Below are 26081 nucleotides of genomic sequence, written 5' to 3'. Positions count from 1 at the left end.
AGTAGTTCCAGGACATGTAAAACAGATTTCCTATCCTCAACTCCAGTCCTCAAGTCCAACCTGCCAGTCAGGTTTTCAGGATTCCTTTAGTATTCAACAGGTTATATAATTAGTGCCAATGCATCAGGACTTACCACAGGTATTCATTCTGGGGGATATTCTCAAATCATGACCGACAGGTGGGCCCTGAGGACTGGAGTTGAGGAACACTGATGTAAAAGACCTTTCCATTATACAGTTTCTCTGCATGTTCCACTCCTCTGTCTTAGGCCTCATGCACATGGCCGTTGTTTGAGTCCGCATCCGAGCCGCCGTTTTGGCGGCTCGGATGCGGACCCATTCACTTCAATGGGGCCGCAAAAGATGCGGACAGCATTCCGCGTGCTGTCCGCATCCGTTGCTCCGTTCCATGGCCCCGCTAAAAGAATAAAACATGTCCTATTCTTGTCCGCTCTTTGCGGACAAGAATAGGCATTTATATTGAAGGCTGTCCGCGCCGCTCCGCAAATTGCGGAACGCGCACGGACGCCATCCGTGTTTTGCGGATCCGCGATTTGCGGACCGCATAACACACCACAGTCGTGTGCATGAGGCCTTACAAATACGCCGAACACCGCGTGTGCTCGAGCGCGATGCTCGAGTCAGTGTATTGAAATCTGATTTAGCCTCTATTTCTATGCAGAAGATCGCTGTACAGTGAGAGAATCCCTCAGTGTGAGTCCGCGGCTGAGGAGTCCCTGCTCTGACTCCATATATAGCTATGTCCATATTTGTCAGTGCTTGGGGACACCCCAGTGTATTTAAATCTAATTTAGCCTAAATTTTTTAAAAGTTTCTGCTGGGATTCAAACTCCAAACCTTCTATATATATATATATAAATATAAATATGAGACTTCTACTGTACTGTATATATATATATATATAAGTCCAGAAAAAAGAGCAGCACTCCGGTAGGTAAAAGCAAGTGAACCCTTTATTCACCCAAGTGGTGCAACGTTTCGGCTCTAATCACGAGCCTTCCTCAAGCACAGACACAACTCAAATGATAGTGATTATATAGGAAAATATAAATCATGTGATCACAGACCCAGTGGGTGTGTTTATAAATCATAACAATAGTGTACAATGAATACACATGGTATCACATAGTGCAAAAGACATACTGATCATTAAAAAAAAACATGAAAAACATGATCATGCGTGCTGAATATACGAAGTATATATAAATCAGGTGCATAAAACTTGATCAGACAATATATCCACATTTGTTGTACATAGGTGTAAGTAATAAAGAGGGGGAGGAGCAAGGAAGTGGTATCTCAAACATACCCATCCAGCAAGGAGGCTCATTCAGCGCCGTTGTGTCGGCGTTGTAGATATCTGAGACAATGATTATTGAGGCGAGTCTTCAATTCAGTTGTTGTCTCGCCCACATAAAGCAAATTACATGGGCAAGACAATACATAGAAGACATGGGTTGTTTTCCCTGCCTGAATTGCGTTAACTGCAGATACTTTCGCAAAGGGAGGAATTTTATACATCCTAACACTGGCGCATCCTACAGTATTCCATTTCATTTAACCTGTGGCTCTAACCATGTCATCTATGTATTGTCTTGCCCATGTAATTTGCTTTATGTGGGAGAGACAACTGAATTGAAGACTCGCCTCAATAATCATCGTCTCAGTATACGTAAAAAACGGCTGGATTTTGCAGTATCGAAACACTTTACTGAGGCCAAACACAAAGAAGGTGATTTGAGGTGCTGGATCTTGGATCACATACCTCAGCCTCGGCGAGGTGGTGACAGATCCAGGACACTCAAGCGCAGAGAACTCAGCTGGATCCACAAGTTGGACAGCTTGAAACCCATGGGTTTAAACGTTAAATACAATTTTGGGGATGCTCTATGAGGGTTGGTTTGCCCCCTGTATCTTGCTGGATGTCGTTTCGCCAAACTGTGTACATACTTAGAGAGTTATACAGCTCATTATATTCCTACTCTAATATTTTTCTTTTTCTTCTTTTAGATCACTTACACTCAGCACCTTGGGGGATGGAATACACGGATGGTGTGTACGCAACATACCACAGAAGGGGGTCATTCAACTATATTATGTACTTTATGTTATGGCATCTTTCAGTTTTGTTTTTGCCAGGCATGGCAGGCACCGCAGGATGGCATTACAGCATCGCTGATGTTTTTAAATAAAACCCCTTTTCTTCATATATTTCTAATTTCTTTAGGATTGGGAGTTGAGCCATATATACTCTGCAACATCTGTGTACCTTGTTGAGGAGATCCCTCTCGGGCTGGATGGTGGTTTGGAATCCCCGGCGATACCCCTGCAGTTACTGCGGTTTCCGTGGTTGCGGTGGATTTTCTGCCTTAGCGGGGCATGTAGGCACCCTGATTGCAGGGGATCCTTGTGCCCTCTTCAAACCCCCTATGCCCGTTTTCTGCTTCTGGTTGGATGCGCTATGCAGAGTGATTATCTATGGGCAAGTTTCCAATCACAAAGATCGCGCCTTTAGCTAAGCTCTTCATTGAGCATGCGCATGGGACAATACATCGTGACTGACTAGAATGACGCCTGAGTGACGTAGGTGTGCCGGCCAACTCTGATGACGCATAGCGTCTCCCGCATGTCGAATATCTGCTATTGGTGCTGTGCCACGCCTGCGCAGAGAGATATCCACAACGCCGACACAACGGCGCTGAATGAGCCTCCTTGCTGGATGGGTATGTTTGAGATACCACTTCCTTGCTCCTCCCCCTCTTTATTACTTACACCTATGTACAACAAATGTGGATATATTGTCTGATCAAGTTTTATGCACCTGATTTATATATACTTCGTATATTCAGCACGCAAGATCATGTTTTTCATGTTTTTTTAATGATCAGTATGTTTTTTTGCGCTATGTGATACCATGTGTATTCATTGTACACTATTGTTATGATTTGTAAACACACCCACTGGGTCTGTGATCACATGATTTATATTTTCCTATATAATCACTATCATTTGAGTTGTGTCTGTGCTTGAGGAAGGCTCGTGATTAGAGCCGAAACGTTGCACCACTTGGGTGAATAAAGGGTTCACTTGCTTTTACCTACCGGAGTGCTGCTCTTTTTTCTGTACTTAATCATCGGGGCTACAAGTCTACTCCCCTTGAGAGGTGCACCTGATATATATGAATGCATGATATGTGGGAAACTACTACTGATGTTTTAGCCATAATATATTTACATATATTATAATATATGTAAATATATTATGGCTAAAAACATTATATATAATTTTTGCTAATATTTTTGCAACTGGATGCAAAAATAGAAAAGGTGGCTCCACTCTTCAGATCAAAACAGGGTGTGAATTGAAATTAACAAGAGGTCTAGAGGGCTCTCTCTATATGAAATAATGCTGAGGAACTACAGTATATGTTAGAAATATTCTAATTTATTGTGGATAAAACATAAATTGATGATAGACAATATTAAAATGCATAAAAATGGTTTAGCATATAGATAAAAGCCGTGCTAAATTGTGCCGATTGGGCGCCCAATGTATGGAAAAAAAATATATATATATAGGAGATGTCTCCCAGAGTAAGTCACTGGTGTTAGGCAGTCCTATGGTTAGTAGGTATTGCAGTAAAAGACGGTTCCAATATGCAGTATACTTTAAATAGACAGATAAACGTATACAGGTGTTAACGGCGTTGTAACCGTACTGTAAGTGGCAGGCTTTAGTCAATTGTCATAGTCCACCTTACGTTGTAAGCTGAGAACCGTGGTAAAAAATGAGAACACTGATAAAGAGAGATATTGTAATGATTCTTTTACAGTGTCTCAAAAGCTTCAATATTGTAGCATTGTTTCCAAGCCGTGAGACATGTACAGTACAGACCAAAAGTTTGGACACACCTTCTCATTCAAGGAGTTTTCTTTATTTTCATGACTATGAAGGCATCAAAGCTATGAATTAACACATGTGGAATTATATACTTAACAAACAAGTGTGAAACAACTGAAAATATGTCATATTCTAGGTTCTTCAAAGTAGCCACCTTTTGCTTTGATTACTGCTTTGCACACTCTTGGCATTCTCTTGATGAGCTTCAAGAGGTAGTCCCCTAAAATGGTCTTCCAACAGTCTTGAAGGAGTTCCCAGAGATGCTTAGCACTTGTTGGCCCTTTTGCCTTCACTCTGTGGTCCAGCTCACCCAAACCATCTCGATTGGGTTTAGGTCCGGTGACTGTGGAGGCCAGGTCATCTGGCGCAGCACCCCATCACTCTCCTTCATGGTCAAATAGCCCTTACTTTCAAAGTTTTCCCAATTTTTCGGCTGACTGACTGACCTTCATTTCTTAAAGTAATGATGGCCACTCGTTTTTCTTGACTTGGCTGCTTTTTTCTTGCCATAATACAAATTCTAACAGTCTATTCAGTAGGACTATCAGCTGTGTATCCACCTGACTTCTCCTCAACGCAACTGATGGTCCCAACCCCATTTATAAGGCAAGAAATCCCACTTATTAAACCTGACAGGGCACACCTGTGAAGTGAAAACCATTTTAGGGGACTACCTCTTGAAGCTCATCAAGAGAATGCCAAGAGTGTGCAAAGCAGTAATCAAAGCAAAAGGTGGCTACTTTGAAGAACCTAGAATATGACATATTTTCAGTTGTTTCACACTTGTTTGTTATGTATATAATTCCACATGTGTTAATTCATAGTTTTGATGCCTTCAGTGTGAATCTACAATTTTCATAGTCATGAAAATAAAGAAAACTCTTTGAATGAGAAGGTGTGTCCATACTTTTGGTTTGTACTGTATCTCAAACTTGTGTCTTGTTTGTAGTGTAGCTTGTCATCAATATATACAGGTATATTTATGGAGGGAAAACGGAGCTCCAAGGCCTCGGTGCGGCGTCCCGCACTGTCACTAGCCTGGAGTACACTTACCCTACCGGTATGGACTGAATCAAGCAGACCGTCTCTGAGGTAGCTGTGATCTCTGTCTCTTGGCGTCCCACGTGGATACCTGGTGTCTCGCGTCACTTGGTCAGTATGACGTGGTTTGAATCAGGGGTCACGTGATCGGACTCGAACTCGCCGGGCTGCTGTCCAAATCGGGTCGCTTGTAAGGAGCGCTCCTGGGAATGAATGCGTGATAGTTCAATCTTTGTATATAGGTCATATGACTTGAAATAAAGAACTTTGAGTGTCCTCCATGTCCTCATACGCGTTTTGGGACAATGCACGGTCCCTTCATCAGTGAGTCTTTGGGAGACATCTCCTATATCTTTTTTTATTTTTTATTTTTCCATACATTGGGCGCCCAATCGGCACGATTTAGCACAGCTTTTATCTATATGCTAAACCATTTTTATGCATTTTTAATATTGTCTATCATCAATTTATGTTTTATCCACAGCAAATTTGAATATTTCTAACATATACTCTAGTTCCTCAGTATTATTCCATATAGAGAGTGCCTGCTAGACCTCTTGTTAATTTCAATATATATATATATATATATATATATATATATATATATATATATAGGAAACGAAGAAGTAGGACTGCACTCCAAAATAGTGATAAAATCAGCAGTAGTTTATTCACCCATATTATGCAATAAACTGCTGCTGATTTTATCACTATTTTGGAGTGCAGTCCTACTTCTTCGTTTCCTATACCATTGGGGATTGCCGCTACCCTGCACTGGACCGTGCACCCACATTCTGGTTGGTTCTCCCACTGGACTTTTTCTTTTATATATATATATATATATATATATATATATATATATATATATATATATATATATGTTAAAATTAAGTTTAGCCTCTCTTTCTGAAAAAGTTTGTGACAAGATTTGAACTCATGGCTCCTGCATCACAGCCCAGAACTTTAACCAGTACACTAGCAAGTCACTTAAAAAAATTAAAAATTAATAAATAAATAAATAAATAAATATATATATATATATATATATATATATATATATATTTTTTTTTTTTTTTAAGTAACTGGCTATGCAGCTATTATAGCTGAGTGGTTAAGTGCCTTCCCTCTAATGCAGAAAGTCGTGAGTTTAAATCCCGGCCAAAACTTTTCAGAAATAGAGGCTAAATTAGATTTAAATACACTGGGGTGTCCCCAAGCACTGACTCCATATATGGATCTAGCTATATATGGAGTCAGAGCAGGGACTCCCCTTTTCAGAGCAGGGGGTGCCTGGGGTTCTCCCATTGACTTCCATCGGGTGCTCTTTTGGCGCATCTTACACCAGTGGATTTTATACAAAAGCCAGGGCATGAAGCCAAATTTTCCCCTAGGCTTTATGCAGAAGATTTATCAGTGTTTACTTTTACATCATAATAGTAGCATTGAAAATTTGCAGATTATGGTACACTCCATATGTGTGCCATGATTTGCAACTGTTTTAGTTTCCTGCCACTTTTTTTTTGAGAAAAGGGGTGGGCTTAGTCGAAGGTGTGGGCCTTCTTCAGTATATGGCACCAGAAGATGTGGCAAATTTATTATTAGGCATGTGCCCCTTGGAGCATCTTACTCTGGTGTACTTATTACTAGTACTGTCATAGGAAAACAAAAGCTTTAGCAACCAATCACAGTGCAGCTTTCATTTTTCAACAACAGAATACAAAATGAAAGCTGCTCTATGATTGGCTGCAGAGACACTTTTTCTTTTAGACTGAGTTACACTGTCAGTCTCCCCCCTAGACATATACTGTAGCATACCGATCTCTAATGCCTATAGGAATGTTAAAAGGGTGCCTTTTGTATAAAAAACTTGTCAGGTTTATCATTTCTTAGGGTAATAAAAAGTGTATTTGGCTATGCTATTTCATGCGGTTCATGAAACTCATATGCTATGGTGACGTTTTATTTTTTAGACTGTAGACATATGAATATACATTTACACTGTATATACCAACTACGCGCTCTCTTTGGCCGATGGGTCTGTCAAATGTATACAGTGTCTGTGAGTTTTCATCGTAGTTTCAGCATGCTTTTTGTCATGTATACGTCTCACCATCATTCACTGTAAGTCAGTTTCCCTCAATGGGACCCCATCCTAAAATAAGCATCCTGGAATTCTAGCGCTGTAGAATTCAGTCCTATCCCCTGGAGCTCCGTCTCACACATGTGCCATGTTGGCCTCCATGGAAATTCCCTTTTTAGTTCAAATTTACTAGTCATACTTGAAATTGCTCTGCTCACAAGTTTGGGGGAAACTCTCATGCTGCACCTTTGAGAAGTGAGGAGCCATATGCCTCAGGCCACTTTTGCACAGTCTGGATTTCCTCATGTGAAAGTCAAAACCAGGAGTGGTACCTACACAGAAAAACTCTAATGGAACGATTTGCACTTCTATGCTTTGGACCCACTCCTAGTTTTGGCCTACAAATACCGATGCAAAGCCGGGGCCCAGAAGATGGAGGAACGGGAGCCATTGAGTAGCCTCAGAGTCAGGGAGCAAGCAGAGAACTAGTTTATTATTCCTGAAGAACCCCTTTAGGGTAGCCATACACATGAGATAAAAGTCAGGTGAAATGGACAATTTTGGCCATTTTAGCCAATTGCTTGAAAAGTAAACACCAGCGCTTGCCCATTGGAAGACTTCAGACAAAAACGTGGGGAAATCTAGGCAGTGCTTGACCCAAATCTATATGTGTACAGTATCAAAAGAAAACCTTGTATGATCCATAACTTTTCAAAATTCGATTTATTCAAATCTCTATAGTGTCCTCCGGCAACACATTTGGCACAAAATGTGCTTTAACAAAGCTTGAGAAAGTGCATTGTGCACAAAACGCATTGCCGGAGGACGACATGGAGATTTTAACATATTGAATTAAGAGTTATATTTTACCATTAAGGCGCTGGATCATGCAAGTTTTTCTTTTGGAGTCCTTCTCAACCCAAGGTCCGGGAATTGGTCCGTACTTCCTGTAATTAGCCAGGGGAGTTTCGGATCTTCATTCGTTTGCGGGTTAGCTGGAAAACCTATTTTTCTTATTGTTTATACAATGTTAGGGCTCGTTCACACGAATGTGTGATGCCCGTTGCCGCATTTGCGGATTCTCAATACACGGGCACCGTTCCGTAGACATTCCGCATCACGGATGTGGACCCATTCACTTCAATGGGTCCGCAAATCCGGAGATGCGGAACGGAACACTACAGAAGCACTACGGAGTGCTTTCTGGGGTTCTTTTCCGTGCTTTCCCACCGCAAAAAGATAGAACTTGCTCTATCTTTTTGCGGAACGGAAGGATCTCGGACCCATTCAAGTGAATGGGCCTGCGATCCCAATGCGTCTGCCCCGCGGACGGTGCCCGTGCATTGCGGACCGCAATTTGCGGTCCACAGCACGGGCACAGGCTTCACACGTTCGTGTGAACGAGCCCTTAATGTGTATACGTATGGTTGACCCACTTTGCCAATCATTTTCCACTTCGTGAAAGTTGCAGGGAGTCATATTTTTTTTATCTACTGTAATCCCCAGATCAGCCATTTTAGAGATGTTACTCTGAGGTCCGGTTTAGCTGTTTCCTCACCTCTCACTATTTGCTCCACAACCTGGTATCACTGAGTGAGGGAGTTTTTCTCCACAGGAACAATGTGAAGGTCAATCCACAAGCCTTTCATTTTCTAAAGTGTGGCACATCGTAATTAGTTTTAGTGAGGGAGGTGCCAAACATATGAACAATAATCATCTCTACCAAAGAGAATTTATAGATGATGTCACTGTCCTCATCTGAGAGATGGCACCATACATCAAACCTGGCTGCAACTGTCAGACTACAGCAAATGAAAGCCAGAGGCAGCGTTAGGTAGCTTACATATAGGTTCAGACAGTTGTCAGCAGGCTGAGATACCTCAGTATGACACGTATCCCATGTGTACAGATGTAGCAGAATCCAGGTCTACTGTATGGGGAGATACATATGATAGGACATGAGAAGTATCTAAGGTACAGGTATCTGCTGAGGACAGGTAAGGGCCTTGTAGATTGGTGCTGCAGAGAACCGCGCCACTACGGAGCAAAACAACATTTGGATAGCTGCGGTCTCAGGAGCGGTTTTATCACTACTGGTTTGGTAATTAGGAAAACTACAACGGTGGTAGAAGTTCAGCACACAAGGTTCTTCTGCAATGGTGGAGACCTCTGCCCCAACCTTCTGCACTAGTGGTCACACCCTGAGGACCTCAACAGTCCAATAACAGATGGTATGGAAATAATCTATTTATATGATAGATGAATTGATGGATGGATAGATAGATAGATAGATAGATAGATAGATAGATGGATAGATAGATAGATAGATATGGATGGATAAATAGTGATGGATGGCTAGCTAGAGGTGGATCAATAGATAGAAGATAGATAGATAGATAGATAGATGATAGATAGATAGATAGATAGATAGATAGATAATATATAGATAGATAGATAGATAATAGAAAGAATAATAGGACATAGATGGATAGATAGAAAGATATGACATTGATAGAAAGAAAGATAGATAGATATGGATGGATGTTAGAGATGGATGGCTAGCTAGAGGTGGATCAATAGATAGAAGATATATAGATAGATAGATAGATAGATAGATAGATAGATAGAAGGATATATAGATAGATAATAGATAGATAGATAGATAGATAGATAGATAGATAGATAGATAGATAAGAGCTGATAGATAAATAGATAGGTAGAAAGAAAGATAGAACATTGATAGAAAGATAGACATATAGATATGGATAGATGATAGATAGATAAATAGAGATGGATGGCTAGAGGTGGATCGATAGATAGATAGATAATAGATAGATATTAGATAAATATATAGATAGATAGATAGATAGATAGATAGATAGATAATAGATAGATAGATAGATAATAGATAGATAGATAGATAGATAGATAGATAGATAGATAGATAGATAGATAGATAGATAGATATGAATGGCTAGCTAGAAATGGATAGATGATAGATAATAGAAAGAATAATAGGACACTGGATAGATAGATAGATAGATATGGATGGATAAATAGAGGTGGGTCAATAGATAGATAGATATAGATAATAGATAGATAGATAGATAGATAGATAGATAGATAGATAATAACTCTATGGAGACAGATGGGTGGCCATATACAGAGGTAGGTCTATGGGTGGCTGTAGGTAGGTGGGCGGTACAGTAAGTCCAGCACAGAGCCCCCGCAGTGGTCCTCCCCCGTCACAGGTCGGCCGTGCTGCCTGGAAAGTTTCCCCGAACGCCCCCCTTTGTAGGGTGAGTGGATGCAGGGGGAGGAGCCCGGACACTGTGCCCGCGCGCTGATTGGCTGGGGCCGCGCACATGCAGAGCAGCAGCTTTGTGTGAGTTGAGGGAAGTTGGGCAGATTGTAGTCTGGAGTCGGCGGTCCCGGGTGTGTAGTCTGCTGCTGCCGCAGAGCTGAGGGGGAGAAGACGCAGCTCCAATGCTGGACGTGCAGCCATCCTGATGTGATGCGGAGCACATCCCCGCACCGCCGGCTGTATGTCCAAACTTTGTGCACACCGCAGCGTCTGTGAGCCTGTACCGCAGCCGTCTCTCCGCGCCTAGGGGCTCCAGGCTACACAACTCGCCTCCTCTTAATCGCTTGCCGGGGATGGATCGCAGCTGCCGGGACCGGAGGAGACAGCGGGTCGGTAGGAACATGAACGGGGTGTTCTTCTGTGCGGTGTCTGTGGTCCTCCTCATGGAGCCCTGTGCCATCCTGGGCAAGAACCTCAAGTACAGCATCTACGAGGAGCAGATGGTGGGCTCGGTGGTCGCCAGGCTGGCGGAGGATGTGGCCGATATCTTGTCCAAGTTGCCCAACCCTTCGTCGGTGCGTTTTAAGGCGATGCAGCAGGGGAAGACTCCTCTTCTCCTAGTCAAGGAGGATAATGGGGAGATTAGTATCGGGGCCAAGATCGACCGGGAGCAGCTATGTCAGAAGAACTTAAACTGCTCCATCGAGTTTGATGTGATCACCTTGCCCACACAGCATCTGCAGCTCTTCCATGTGGAGGTGGAGGTGCTGGATATCAATGACAATGCGCCCCACTTCTCCAGAGCCCTCATCCCCATCGAGATCTCCGAGAGTGCTGCTGTGGGCACCAGGATCCCCCTAGACAGCGCCTTTGACCCTGATGTTGGAGAAAATTCCCTTCACACCTATTCCCTGTCAGAGAATGAATATTTTAAGATCGAGGTGAAGACCAGGACTGATGGTGCCAAATATGCAGAACTTATTGTGGTCAGGGAGCTTGACAGGGAACACCAGTCTGGCTATGAGCTCCAGCTTACTGCCTCAGATATGGGGGTCCCCCAGAGATATGGCTCAGCAATCCTCAAGATTACCATCTCTGACTCCAATGACAACAGCCCAGCTTTTGACAAGAAGTCTTATGTCATCAAGCTACCTGAAAATGCCCCAGTGGGGACTTTACTTATAGACCTCAATGCCACAGACCCCGATGAAGGAGCCAATGGAAAGGTGGTGTACTCTTTTAACAGCAATGTTTCCCCCAAAATCGCTGAAACTTTCAGAATGGATCCTGAGAAGGGCCAGCTGACTTTAATAAAGCAAGTGGACTATGAGACAACCAAGTCCTATGAGATTGATGTTCAGGCCCAGGATATGGGACCCAATTCTATCCCGGGTCACTGCAAGATTATCATAAATGTGATTGATGTGAATGATAACAAACCGGAAATCAATCTCAATCTGATGTCGTCTGGTAAGGAGATTGCTTACATTTCGGAAAGTGCGCCTCTGGATACCTTTGTGGCCTTGGTAAGGGTACTAGATAAAGATTCTGGACTAAATGGAGAAATTGTTTGTAGGCTTCATGGACATGGACAATTCAAGCTGCAGAAAACATACGAAAACAATTACTTAATACTGACCAACGCCACACTTGATAGAGAAAAGAGGTCGGAGTATAGCTTGACTGTCGTAGCCGAGGACAGGGGGCTGCCAAGTCTCTCCACAGTCAAGCACTTTGCAGTGCAGATAAGTGATGAGAATGACAACCCACCAAGGTTCCAGACCAGCAGATATGAGATTGTTATGGTGGAAAACAATTTACCTGGCGCACATGTTACCTCTGTCAGGGCAACTGATCCAGATCAAGCTGAAAATGGTCAAGTGACATATATTATTCCTGAAAGCTTTATTCAAGGTAGCTCTATTACAACCTATGTTACTATTGACCCCTCCAATGGCGCAATATATGCGTTAAGGGCGTTTGACCATGAAGAAATCAATCAGATTGTCTTCACCGTCCAGGCTAGAGACAGTGGAGTTCCACAGTTGGTCACCAATGCTACAATGGTTCTCACAGTTCTAGATGAAAATGATAACTCCCCAGTCATTGTGGCCCCTGCTCTTCACAATAACACTGCAAAGATTTCCGTCCCCAGGGATGCTGATAGTGGCTTCTTAATTACCAAAATAAAAGCAATGGACAGAGACTCTGGTTTGAACTCTGAACTCACTTGTTCCATCATTGCAGGGAATGAATTTGATGTTTTTCTTATTGATGCCAAATCTTGCGAAATTTACACTAATATGAGTATGGAGACTTTCCCAATCCAAGAATGGGACCTATTAGTTTTGGTTCAAGACAAAGGGACTCCTCCACGATCTACTAAAGCACTACTAAAATGCCATATTCTTGAAACTCCTGATGCTGCTGGCAGTACAGAGGCCACATATGTTAACCAGACCTCTATGGATGTCTCAATGATGATTATTATTTCCTTGGGAGCTATTTGTGCCGTTCTTTTAGTCATCATGGTTATTTTTGCAACAAGGTGTAACAGAGACAAGAAGGACAACAGATCATACAACTGCAGGGTGGCAGAGTCAACTTATCAGCATCATCCAAAGAGGCCTTCAAGACAAATCCACAAAGGGGACATTACATTAGTGCCTACTATGAATGGGACCCTTCCTATCAGATCCCATCACAGGTCATCTCCATCACCTTCTCCTACCTTGGAACGTGGCCAGATGAGCAGCAGGCAAAGTCATCATAGTCGCCAGTCTCTCAACAGTCTAATGACAATCTCATCTAATCATGTACCAGATACCTTCTCTCTGGAATTGACCCATGCTACTCCAGCTGTTGAGGTAAATAGGACCTCTTATATACTCATATAACAATTCCTCTCCTCTCTTTTTATTCACTCTCTCTTTCCTTCTCTGTCTTAGCCCTTAGCTATACTTTACAGTAATTGGTAGTTTTAGTTTAATTTGCAACTTTTGGTACAGATTTTGAGAGTTCTCAACCCTTTTCTCCTGGTAGTCTAAACCATATATAGCAGAACCATTCAATCATCTTACTTTTGTGTAAAACAGGAGATTTACTACATAAGCTGTCTATTGTCTTACCACCTAATAGACTGTAATAATGTTTTTTTTTTGTCTTCATGTCTGTTGGCAGGTATCCCAACTGCTCTCCATGCTTCACCAGGGACAGTACCAGCCAAGACCAAGCTTTCGAGGAAACAAGTATTCTAGAAGCTACAGGTGAGATACTAAATAGCTCTGCAGGTTTACACCTACATTGGTTGGAGATAAAATTATACTTACATGTTTTATACTGTTCTGCAGGTATGCCCTTCAAGACATGGATAAATTTAGTCTGAAAGACAGTGGTCGTGGTGATAGTGAAGCAGGAGACAGTGATTATGACCTGGGCAGAGATTCTCCAATTGACAGACTTCTGGGCGAAGGATTCAGTGAACTTTTCCTTACTGATGGGCATAGAATGCCTCCAGGTAGGCTTGGTGATGTCTCCTGTCTAATCCATTTGCTGCCTGTCTGATTGATACCGAAGGGATACAATGTAACACAAACATACATAAAACACAAAGGAACCTTTAAACTCTCGGCTTTCTCCTGCCTGGCGCTGCTTGCTTGCAGCTACAGAGCACAGCTGGTAGAGATGAGACAGACACAATATTGAGCATTTTGCCCAAAGCAAAAGCAGTTTTAGCTAAACGGTAGGTTTCATTTCCATGTGAATTTATGCTGAAAGGCTAGGCCAGGGGAGGTAACCTATCAGTGTCAGTGGTTAGGGAAAAAAACATCTAAAAATTCCGGGAAATTAATCATTACTTAACCATTTCATGGAAAACATTAAACTATGAAAAACTCTTACATTCTCCCCAAATATTACAAATAAATGTGTCACCTCCAAATTGTCATGTAGGACTAGAGGATGTCATGGAATCTGTCTCATTTTGCAAACTCTTGAGATGCACATCATGTGATGGTCAAAAAAGCCTAGTTGATGTGATGATGAGGAGGTTTTGTCCTCCACGTTATGATGCAGACCTTGTGTAACAGGCTGGTTCATCTCTAGCAGCAGACTGCAAACACCATGAAGAGTCATCTGTCCTTATTGTGTATAAGCCATACTAGCCGTAATGTAATAGCAGAAAGATCATATAATGTCTCAGGGACTGGGTGGAGAATCAATGTTTCTGTGTGTGTGAACAATCAATACTTGTTCACAAAGCAGCAGAAAGTCTTAGCGAATCTTCCCAATCCTAGGAACTGAGGGTTTGGCCAGACCATGAGAGTCGTGTGATTGCAGAAGAAAAAAAACCTTTCTTTGTGAAGCGTGTACAGATTATTTTGCTGAATGCTCACCATCAGCAGGACCGTGTCCTCCCAAGGTCATCCTGCACAAGCATGGTTCACCCTTTTTGGTTATGTACTAAACAGTGCTCTTTTATTAGGCTAACAGCAGCTAGTGTAGCACCACACAAGTTAGGTATCATGGGGGGGGGGTTACTAATCTATTTAAAAATGTCAGCTAAGTGCAAAGGAGTTTCTTAGAGAACAATGAGTTGGGGGCCCTCCCCCACAGATAGTGACAGCACTCCCTCCACACAGCCCCCAGCTCCTGCTGTCCTTAGTTGTAAGGGTCCCGCAGATGGAACCTATGTTCAATGTGGTCGTATGCTGTATTTCAGCCAGGCCATCTGTCCCCTTGTATTGTTTTCTCGTGCCTTTTCATCCTTCCCAGTGCACTGCTTTAGTAATGTGACCATGGTGTCTGTTAGTTTCATCCAAATACACCTGGGTTATTTTTTTCTCTCTTCTTTTTATCCCCAATAAATATCACTCTCGTACTGGTTAACCCCTTACTGCCTGTACTCTTTCATCCTCTTTATTCACCAGGGTGGTATGGGCAGCTGTGTTTTTAAAAGGCACAAAAAATACTGGATGTCTAAAAAAAGAAAATTGGATCGTTTGTAGGAAATGTAATAATGAGATTTGGGCAGTAAGGCAGAAAAAAACATTACCTTTTAATGCTACTGTAACAGGTCCTGTCAGGGTAGAGATGAATTTATGAGATCCTTAGCATAGGTTTTGCAAAGTCTTTGTCTGGGAATATATGTATGAGGGCAGAGTGTGCCTCCTGTTGCAATAATGAGAAAATGGCATATCATGATCTTCTCTACAGAAGAAACAGCCGGTTTCTGTGGCCAGTCCAAGCATCTGTATAAATGTATAGCACCGTTTGAGCCACCGAGTGATTTATTATGTTTTTCTTTTCATTTCTTACAGTTATGAGATACTGTACAGACGAATGCAGGGTTCTAGGACATTCCGATCAGTGCTGGATGCCCCCTCTTCCCTCTCCTTCTGCAGACTACAGGAATAACATGTTCATCCCTGGTGAAGAAGTCCAACCTCTCCAGCAGACACAGCCACAAAACCAGCAGCAGACACAACAGGGTCCTCTTCTTGAGGATGATGTGCTTCCTACTGATCAGAATGAGAAGAAAAAAAGTTTCTCTACATTTGGCAAGGAGTCTCAGCATGAGGAAGAAGCCTGCACATCTTCCCTCCTCACTGAAATGAGCAGTGTTTTCCAACGCCTGCTACCTCCATCAATGGACAACTACACTGAAAGCACTGAAGTTGAACGCTCAAACTCTTTAGAGAGACGGAAAGGCCAAGTGCCTACTAAGACAGTAAGTTACCCCCAAGGGGTCGCTGCATGGGCAGCAAACACACATTTTCAAAATCCCACCAATGTTGGTGGACCTTCATTAGGAAATCATTCCAGTGCACAACCGTCTTCTAAGTGGTTGCCAGCCATGGAGGAGATCCCAGAGAACTATGAAGAAGATGACTTTGATAATGTTCTTAATCATCTCAATGATGGGAAACATGAACTTATGGATGCTAGTGAACTTGTGGCTGAAATTAATAAACTGCTTCAAGACGTGAGGCAAAATTAGGCGACTTTGTTACATTCTTTTTCCATATTTATGGAGTTCCAGAACAATCAAAAACACTTCTTGACATTTGGTTGCATTTATAAAAATGTGTCTGTGTATGTTAAATATTCAAATGCTGTATTTTCATATGTACACAAAACAAGTGTGACTATTGCTATCTGTATTTTAAAAATACATTTGTATCTTATATTTATGTGTAATTTAAAATAAAGAAATTTTATTTTTGTATTTTGTATGGCATGTTTTACTGCATGGAAACTTTTTGGACTGTTCCTCTTTCTAAGAACCAATCAAACAGGCCATGGATCCCTGTTCATCGACAGGTCACTGTGTTTTGTGTTGACTTCCTGAGGATATACAACTTAAATATGCAAACCCCCTTCACTTAATACTTTTATATATGGACCTGACACTTGTAGAAATGATTTCCACATGTTTTAATATTACACTTAAAATAAAAAATGTTGTCACTATTAATCTTCATCTTATCTTCTGTTGTTCTTTATAGACATACTATACACATCTGTAAGTAAAAGTCATGCCCGAGCATTATATCTAATTATGTTAAATGTGGTGGCCAAATCCCAGGAGAGGAGAAGTTTGCTGTTGGTGCCTAACTTTTGAGGGCTTTTTATTGATGTCTATGAAAATTCTTGCTGCCTAAATGATGATGTGTTTGAATTACTTATGGAATCCATCCCTTGTAGATGTTCGGCCTTTACTAAGTGATGGCCTATCCTCAGGATGGACCATCATTAACTAATCAGCAGGGGTCCGACACTCCACACCCGTAATCAGCTGTTTGAGTGCAACTCCCTAAAACTACACCGCTCCATTAACCCTGTAGTGGACAAGCTCATCACTGCAGCATTGTTGCCTTTAAAGTCAATTGGAGCAACGTGACAGTGCTGTTTAGTACTGGCACCAACTTTCGGCTGTGGAGCTACACCTGAACAGCTGAACTTCAGGAATGCGTGTTGTCAGACCACCACTGATAGCTAGTGATGGCCTATCCTGAGGGTGTCATCACTTTGTAAAGGCTGGACAACCCAGTTAAGGAATAACAATGGAAAAGACAATGGGGGGATTTATCAGAACTGATATAAAGGAAAAATAGCTTAAATGCCCATAGTAACCAATCAGATTCCACCTTTCATTTTTAAGAGCTCCTTTGGAAAATGAAAGGTGTAATCAGATTGGTTGATATGGACAGCTAAGGCTACTTTCACACTAGCGTTTTGGCTTTCCGTTTGTGAGATCCGTCTTGGACTCCCACAAGCGGTCCAAAACGGATCAGTTTTGCCCTAATGCATTCTGAATGGTAAAGATCTGCTCATAATGCATCAGTTTGCCTCCGTTCAGTTACTATTCCGTTTTTCTGTCCGCCGTGTGGTGCGGAGCAAGACGGTTCAGTCCTGACACACAATGTAAGTCAACGGGGACGGATCCGTTTTCTCTGACACAATCTGGTACAATAGAAAACAGATCCATCCTCCATTGACTTTCATTGGTGTTCAAGACGGATCCGTCATGGCTATAGAAGACATGATACAACCGGATCCGTTCATGACGGATGCATGTGGTTGTATTGTTGTAACAGAAGCGTTTTTGCAGATCCATGAAGGATCCGCAAAAAAGGCTAGTGTGAAAGTAGCCTAAGCTCCGTCGTGAAACTCCAGCATGGCTGTTACCCCAGACAAGTGGAGAATCGACAGCGGTTTGTGTCCGGCCAGTTCTCCGCTTGTCTGCCGGAATGCGTACGGATCTTTGCCGGACCCCATTATACTTATGGGGCTGGTGGACATTCTGACTGCATCCAGCAGCGCTGGAACAGTCTGCCGGAATTCAAACCGGAGATGTGAAAGTAGCCTAAGCCAACATCAATTTTGATAACTCTGCCTCAATGTGTTTCTAGTTTTCGTGAAGTTCATTTTGTGTATGCTTAGAACCCTTGCACAACATGTACTGCACGATCTTTTCAGATCAAAAAATCTAAAAATTATCATTTTCTGTGCTGTTTTTGTGCGGAACAAGTGGATGGGATTTGTTGAAATCTCCTCCATCTTATCGCTGCGCTCCACGTCTGGTGTAGCATTCAGTGCAGGGTATCCTAATGTTCTATGCAGAGATTGCGGTGGAGCAAGGACAGGCAAGAGATGTGCTATGCAGAGCTCCTGCCTGAGTTTGCTGCGCTAAAGCCTGATGGAGTGCATCTGCGGCAGAGGTTTCAGCGGAGCGGGCACAGGCAGGAGCAACGATGTGTGCTCCTGCCAGTACAGCGCCCGCTGCAGCACATATTGTAGAAACCAGAATCTGTACAACACATACATTGCTTCGATGTACAGATTCTGTATGCGCTGCAGTGAAGAGCGCTTCAGAAAGGCCCGAACTTCGATATATAAAATATATTTCGAAAATCATAATTATGACACCTGTAACAATAAATAAAAAAAATAACACTTGAAGGTTTAGGTATACTTTAAACATTTGGTTTGCCTTACTACTCCTATTATGTTCAGTAAAGAAATAGTGTTAAGTTGTCAAATATTTTCATCCTCACTTAGGTTGATATTAGAAATAGATTCTCATGTTAGAAATAGATCCGGCTGCCAGTGAAATCCTTCGCCTCTGTAATTAATTTTAGCATCTTAATGGATATTGCAGTCATATTGTGGTCATCACACCCACAGTGTTGGCATGTTTGGCTGAAGCTAATCTGAGATGCTTGAAGGACATTTGTATGGATGCCACACACCAAATCTATATTCTATAGAGTAACATATGGTGATTTGTGAGGGAGCTGGCAGCAGTGAAATTGCCGACTATGTTAAATCATCTGTCCATTGATGTGATGCATATATTAAATTCACACCATGACTTGAGATCAGGCTGTTATTTGCTCCGTATGTCACGCAGTTTCAGAAAATATTCAAAGCAAAATTTAGTCTAGGCTTGTGGCCTCTTAATATTTTCTGCAGTGGGGAACAAAGCAACAGTGCTTGGTAGCTTTCGTAAAGTTACAACCAAAGCTCTGCACCTTGTCTGCCTTCTTACTTGACCTTAGGCTAGTTTCACACTAGCTATTTTCCCTGCCTGACCTCTCTGCATTCCCTAATTGCTGGAACCTACCGTATCGCCGTCCGGCCCCATTCACTATAATGGGGATCGGTGGAGATCCAGCCGCAACCCGGCAAATATGCCAAAGATATTTGCAAGTTTGCGACCGGATCTTCACCGATCCCCATTATAGTGAATGGGGCCGACAGGTATCAGGTAACGTCCCTTAATGTCAGATCCAGACATCTATGTTTCGGCAAGGAATAGCCTGCCGGAGCTGTTTAACGCTGGTGTGAAACTAGTTAGGTGGTCTTTCTCAGTTGTTTAAAAATATTGCCCCTGTATATTCAGAAATAAAATATATTAGGATAAATGGAAATCTGGACACCTATGTGGTTGTTTTTTTTTCTTCAAACTGGTTGTCTCCTGAAACGGGTTTTCCAGAAGTGTTGATGAGTGTTGATGACCTATCCTCAGGATCAACTGTTTAAAGAGGCCACTGTGAGCTGGTGAGCAGTCTCCTCACAGAATACCAAGCACAGCACTGTACATTATATAGCGTTTGTGCTTGGTTTTGCAGCCCCGTTCACTTGAATGGGACTGACCTCCACATAGGCCATGTGACCAATGAACGTGATATTTATGGCCTAGGAAGAGGCCACAGCACTCACTAGAGAACCTCTTCAAACAACTGATCAGCAGAGGTTCTGGGAGTTGGAACCCCACCGATCAATTATCAATAACCTAACAAATACTGATGGGATAGGATAGGTGATCAATATTGTTCTGGAAAATCCCTTTAATGGCATATTGATAGCACATGTCATCAGCGCACAATTGATAGGGTTTGTAGGAGATTGTGAGTGCCTTGCCAGGTTTTTTTCAGGCATCATGATAGGCTTCTGACTATAAAGGGACAACCTTGTGGCTGTATGAAAAAGCTGAATAGAGCCAACAGGAGACAAAGTGACAGGTAAATTTCTTTGTAGTATTGAGGACTGGGCACAGCATTCAGACCCCCACTGATAGGGTATTGATGGCATATGCTGGTGATATTGTGTCATGAGTCAGTCCCTATCACTGACTTGATTAGCTATTTAGGTCTAAAGAAATGTACTTTTAAATATATGTATTTTATACAAGGCAAGGTGGAGTAATGGCACATTTCACAACTGTATTTCCCTTTGAAATTACAATACAGTGTCACAAAGATGTAATAAAACAATAAAACAGACTGTTAGGTCTTTAACAACTCTACACCAGTTGTTGATATGTGGATTCCCAGAGGAACACAGGTCACTTCATTGTGGCCTTTAAAATTATCATTGTAAATGGCCAGATCAATACTGTCCACAATCCTCCAATCTGCCAGATCTTTAGAAAACCTCTAATTGATGGTTCTGTTTAAACTGCTGTGATGTCACAGTCCTTTCCACCCCTAAACATCTCCCTGTTGTCATCCCTAAGCAAATTGGGCTCAGATGGCAGAAGTAAAGGTTTAGATAGAAGTTGGTTGAAAGTTGAACAGCAGTTGAACAAACAACCATCTGGTGAATGATCATTTCACAGACACAGCCGTACACATTTTAGTCCATATTGTCTGTTACAGTTGTTGAAACCGGACATACATGTTAAAACCAGGAAATTGACTAAAGATCTTTCATTCACAAATGATCTTTCCTTGAGTGAAAGATCTTTTGTCTGACTGTCGTACGAAAATATTAAACATGGTTGAATTCTTTTCAGATGACAATAGTCTGTCATTGGTCAGCAAAAACAATTGTTTGTTGTTAAATTTCAACCAACAAACCGTCATTTTGGTTGAAATCGTCCATTTTGATCAAGCTAGACTAATGTGTATGGGCACCTTAAAGAGATTCTGTCAGCTCAGAAATGCCCCCCAAACTAAAGTAAGTGGTGTACAGTGTAAGTGATGCTGAGTCCGGTTATGGAATTTTTATCTTCATACTCACTTTGCTCCTAAAAACCATTAGTAAAATACATCGAGGACTCCCGTATTCATGCATATAATGGAGAGGACTCAAAGAGGAGTCCTAACAATGCATTTTACTGGTAGTCTGGAGGGGGACAACATCAGAATTCGATGTGAATGTGAAGATAAAAATTACATAATTGGACTCAGCACCACTTACACTATACAAGCTTACTCTAGTTTTGGGGGTGTTTTGGAGTGGACAGATTTAAGAAAGACAAAACCATGACCAGGAGGATTTCTTTCTGGCAACATATGTTGTATTTATCAATTCAGTATACGGACAGGTGAGTGGGTTTTTATGTTAAGGGGGAAAGGGGAGAACTCCAGGGATTGTTGGCTCCAAAGCTGGACAACTCTTTTCATTTAAAGGGTTCCTGAGTTTTATAAGATATATGTCATAGAGTCTACAAGTATTTCTCCTGACTCCACCATACATGCATGAGCTGAGCTTGTTTGTGTTCTCAGTGAAGAGAGTGGAGAAAGCCATTGCTAGACACCTCTGGTGGTGGCTTATATCCCTGGAGAATAAAAGCATCAGGCATTGAAATTCAATGTGTCCAATCCTTCTTCCCCCCTTACACAGCTCTCCATATGCATTAGATCGTCACTGAAAATAGCGGGGTCAGTTAACAATAGGTTCTTGTGTTTGGGGCCTTTATACTGCTCAGCTTAGGTTTAGCTTGGTTTATGGGGTGAAGGAGTTCATGGTAATAATCTTGATTTTCCAAAGTGGTTAGTGCCAGTGTCCCCACACCTGACTGTTGCCTGTGCAGATTCTACAAGGAACTAAAGTTGATGTTCTGATCGCGTTCTGCTCCATACTAAACATAGTGATCAGGGCAGGGCAAAGGATAGAGAAGGCCTTATGATACATACACAGTTATTGCTATATTATGGATAGGGTGCTTAATGAGTGCTCTGACTGTACAGTAATGTTTGGGAACTCAGGCTTCAGATCCCTGGTCCCCTGATGTGAATCTTCTCAGGCCTCTGGAATGGGCACCTTGGTGTGTTAGGTACCTTCGTAATGCATGAAGCTGTGCTGATTCTAGATGGTATGAATATAATAAGATTAGTTGGTGCTACAACTAGTCCTACAAGCCACATCTACTTTGGATGTTGCTGAAGAAGTGGAAGGTTTTATATGAGCATGAACAGTAAACTGTAATAAATATGGCATGGCAGGCTATACTGTAGCTCTACATCTGGGGTGTGCAACCTGCAGCCTGGCCCTTGATACTATTCTGTGTGGCCCCCAACTAGCTGGTAACAGTATGTCTATGTCTTGTGGCTGCTCACATGTATCTTTCATGTATTCTCCCATTAGATGGGAGTCCAGGAAATGTAACTAGACATTAATGGTGTATGTTTGATATGCCATAGTATTTCAGTAGGTAACACCTTTTTAAGTTTTATTTTGGCCCCCAACAATGTGGACAATGTGGCCCCCAACCAGAAAAGGTTGTGCACTCCTGCTCTACATGTATATTAGCCAGTGCTGTGTTACCACATGCAAAATGCAAATGGTAGTTTAACGTGCAGTCAATGAAGTAATAATTCTGGCACTACAGATGTCTAACCTAATTTTAGTTAATCAACATGTGCTAAATGAAGGATATCAAATGTGTCCTTTAATAGGACAGACAAAATATCTACCTGTATAATAGCAAAAGAAACCATTAAAAATAAATGGGTCATTTATCAAACCGGTGTAAAGTAGAACTGACTTAGTTGCCCATAGCAACCAATCAGATTCCACCTTTCATTTTCCAAAGGGGCAGTTAAAAATGAAAGGTGCAATCTGATTGGTTGCTATGGGCAACTAGGCCAGTTCTAATTTACACCAGTTTGATAAATGACCCCAAAAGTTCTCATACAATTTGTAGCAATATTTTCCCCACATTATATATTTTTTTTAAATCTCAATTACTTCGAGAAATGATGCAATCATATTCTATTCTGTATAAAATACCCTACACAGGAATGTATTACAGGCTCATAAAGCACTAATGTTATCTCAGAGCAGGGTTCCTTATACAATTACTAACACACTGCAATTAATCATATTTTATGACTGGTCGGAGATTTCACGAATAGCCTTTAAATGACGATCTGGTATACAATTGTAGCAATTAATTTTGAATGATGTTGGTTTTAAAGTTTGATGACTCCTGCAATGAACAGTCTGGACGCTGTGGTATTTTACGTTTTTTTTTTTTTTTCCTTCAGACATTTCACAAAAGGGTGCATTGTACCTGCATACCCAGAGAAGGTCAAAGAGAACATAGGAGAAGTCATCTTGTATCAAGCAGAATGGAAGCTACATTCGCTATAACTGCCACAGCAATTTAATGTAACTTTCCCCTCGTTTAATAGGCCATATAACAAGCAGGGCAAAGTGGCTTTCTACAGAACGTGTCATTATTTTAATTATAATAATGAAATCTTTACTTTTAGCTATGAAATTGTGTCTGCCTTAATTGAGGAATTAGCTGTAGATACATGCACTACGAAAGGACATTTGTAAAAGGCAGATTTCCCTGTTTATTTCTATGGAGAGAGAAGGAGCTGAAGAATCATTCACAAAGCCCGGCCAGATGCCCAAAATCAGCTTAAGCAAACACAAAAGAGGAAAATGCAAACAAACTTGTATCTGAGAACAGAAGGGTTACATCTGGCAGGTCATTCGGAGTGCACAACTGGAATGGAACAGAAATTTAACCCAGCGAACCACTCATTAGAAAATGTCCTTATGTAGGCTGTCTCCAGAGACTGCCGGTAGTTCAGCATTCCCACATCCTATTTGTTTTATAGGGCAATCCAGAAAAACCTAAGGACGCCTATGGAGGCTTACCCTCAAAAGTACATTAGCTAGATTGTATTCTAATTTCCCACACATAAGTGAGATACATGAGATACATCCACTACTTAGCATGCAGGTTAATGTAGGCAATCCATATGCACAATCTCCAAGCTGTATGGAGCCATAAAACGAAAATGTGGGGCCATACAGTACCTCATTATGTCTCTGAGTTCAACAAAACTCCTTGCTCAGGCAGCTGAAAAATATTCAGGCTACTCCACACTGGGGTCATATAGCCTAAAGATGTCTATAGGAAAATACAATAGAGCTCAATAAAGGAGCCAACTTTGATCTTTCAGGAATTTTTGTGGAGGAGGGGTAGTACATTTTAGGATACAGTCAAATTGATATACAGTATGCAGGGGTGGATTGGCCATAGACCCTACAGGGAAACTTCCTGGAGAGCCAATGCCCAGGGGACTGCCTGAGCCCTTCTGAACTTATGAACGCCAGCTAAGTAAGTAATGGTCTCCTAGAACTTGGAATATCAAGTACCTATGTACCTGGCTGGCGACTACAGGTGTCCTCTCGAGTTCTGCATTTGACACTGTACCACATAAAAGGTTAGTATATAAAATGAGAATGCTCGGACTGGGAGAAAACGTCTGTAAGTGGGTAAGTAACTGGCTCAATGATAGAAAACAGAGGGTGGTTATTAACGGTACATACTCAGATTGGGTCACTGTCACTAGTGGGGTACCTCAGGGGTCAGTATTGGGCCCTATTCTCTTCAATATATTTATTAATGATCTTGTAGAAGGCTTGCATAGTAAAATATCAATTTTCACAGATGACACTAAACTGTGTAAAGTAATTAACACGGAAGAGGACAGTATACTACTACAGAGGGATCTGGATAGATTGGAGGCTTGGGCAGATAAGTGGCAGATGAGGTTTAACACTGACAAATGTAAGGTTATGCACATGGGAAGGAATAATGCAAGTCACCCGTACATACTAAATGGTAAAACACTCTGTAACACTGACATGGAAAAGGATCTAGGAATTTTAATAAACAGCAAACTAAGCAGCAAAAACCAGTGTCAGGCAGCTGCTGCCAAGGCCAATAAGATAATGGGTTGCATCAAAAGGGGCATAGATGCCCGTGATGAGAACATATTCCTACTACTTTACAAATCATTAGTCAGACCACACATGGAGTACTGTGTACAGTTCTGGGCTCCAGTGAACAAGGCAGACATAGTAGAGCTGGAGAGGGTCCAGAGGAGGGCAACTAAAGTAATAACTGGAATGGGGCAACTACAGTACCCTGAAAGATTATCAAAATTAGGGTTATTCACGTTAGAAAAAAGACGACTGAGGGGAGATCTAATTACTATGTATAAATATATCAGGGGTCAGTACAGAGATCTATCCATCATCTATTTATCCCCAGGACTGTGACGAGGGGACATCCTCTGCGTTTGGAGGAAAGAAGGTTTGTACACAAACATAGAAAAGGTTTCTTTACGGTAAGAGCAGTGAGACTATGAAACTCTCTGCCTGAGGAGGTGGTGATGGTGAGTACAATAATAGAATTCAAGAGGGGCCTGGATGTGTTTCTGGAGTGTAATAATATTACAGGCTATAGCTACTAGAGAGGGGTCGTTGATCCAGGGAGTTATTCTGATTGCCTGATTGGAGTCGGGAAGGAATTTTTTACTCCCCTAAAGTGAGGAAAATTGGCTTCTACCTCACAGGGTTTTTTTTTGCCTTCCTCTGGATCAACTTGCAGGATGACAGGCCGAACTGGATGGACAACTGTCTTTTTTCGGCCTTATGTACTATGTTACTATGTAACTGTACTGCCATCCAGAGGCA

The 26081-nt window shown here is 41.8% G+C and overlaps 1 protein-coding gene across 1 annotated transcript; it reads left to right on the top strand.

Moving 5' to 3' along the window:
• Positions 1 to 10360: 10360 nt before the first annotated feature.
• Positions 10361 to 16572, top strand: PCDH18 (protocadherin 18). The gene is made up of 4 exons (XM_040418449.1): positions 10361 to 13213; positions 13527 to 13612; positions 13697 to 13863; positions 15665 to 16572. The coding sequence occupies exons 1-4, from the start codon at positions 10700 to 10702 to the stop codon at positions 16342 to 16344; spliced, it is 3447 nt and encodes a 1148-aa protein (XP_040274383.1). The 5' UTR covers positions 10361 to 10699; the 3' UTR covers positions 16345 to 16572.
• The last annotated feature ends 9509 nt before the right edge of the window (positions 16573 to 26081 follow it).

Source organism: Bufo bufo, chromosome 2 (genome assembly GCF_905171765.1).
Source record: "Bufo bufo chromosome 2, aBufBuf1.1, whole genome shotgun sequence".
NCBI lineage: Eukaryota > Metazoa > Chordata > Amphibia > Anura > Bufonidae > Bufo > Bufo bufo.
Note: the sequence above shows the minus strand (reverse complement) of the source record. Positions and strands in the feature narration are given on the sequence as shown.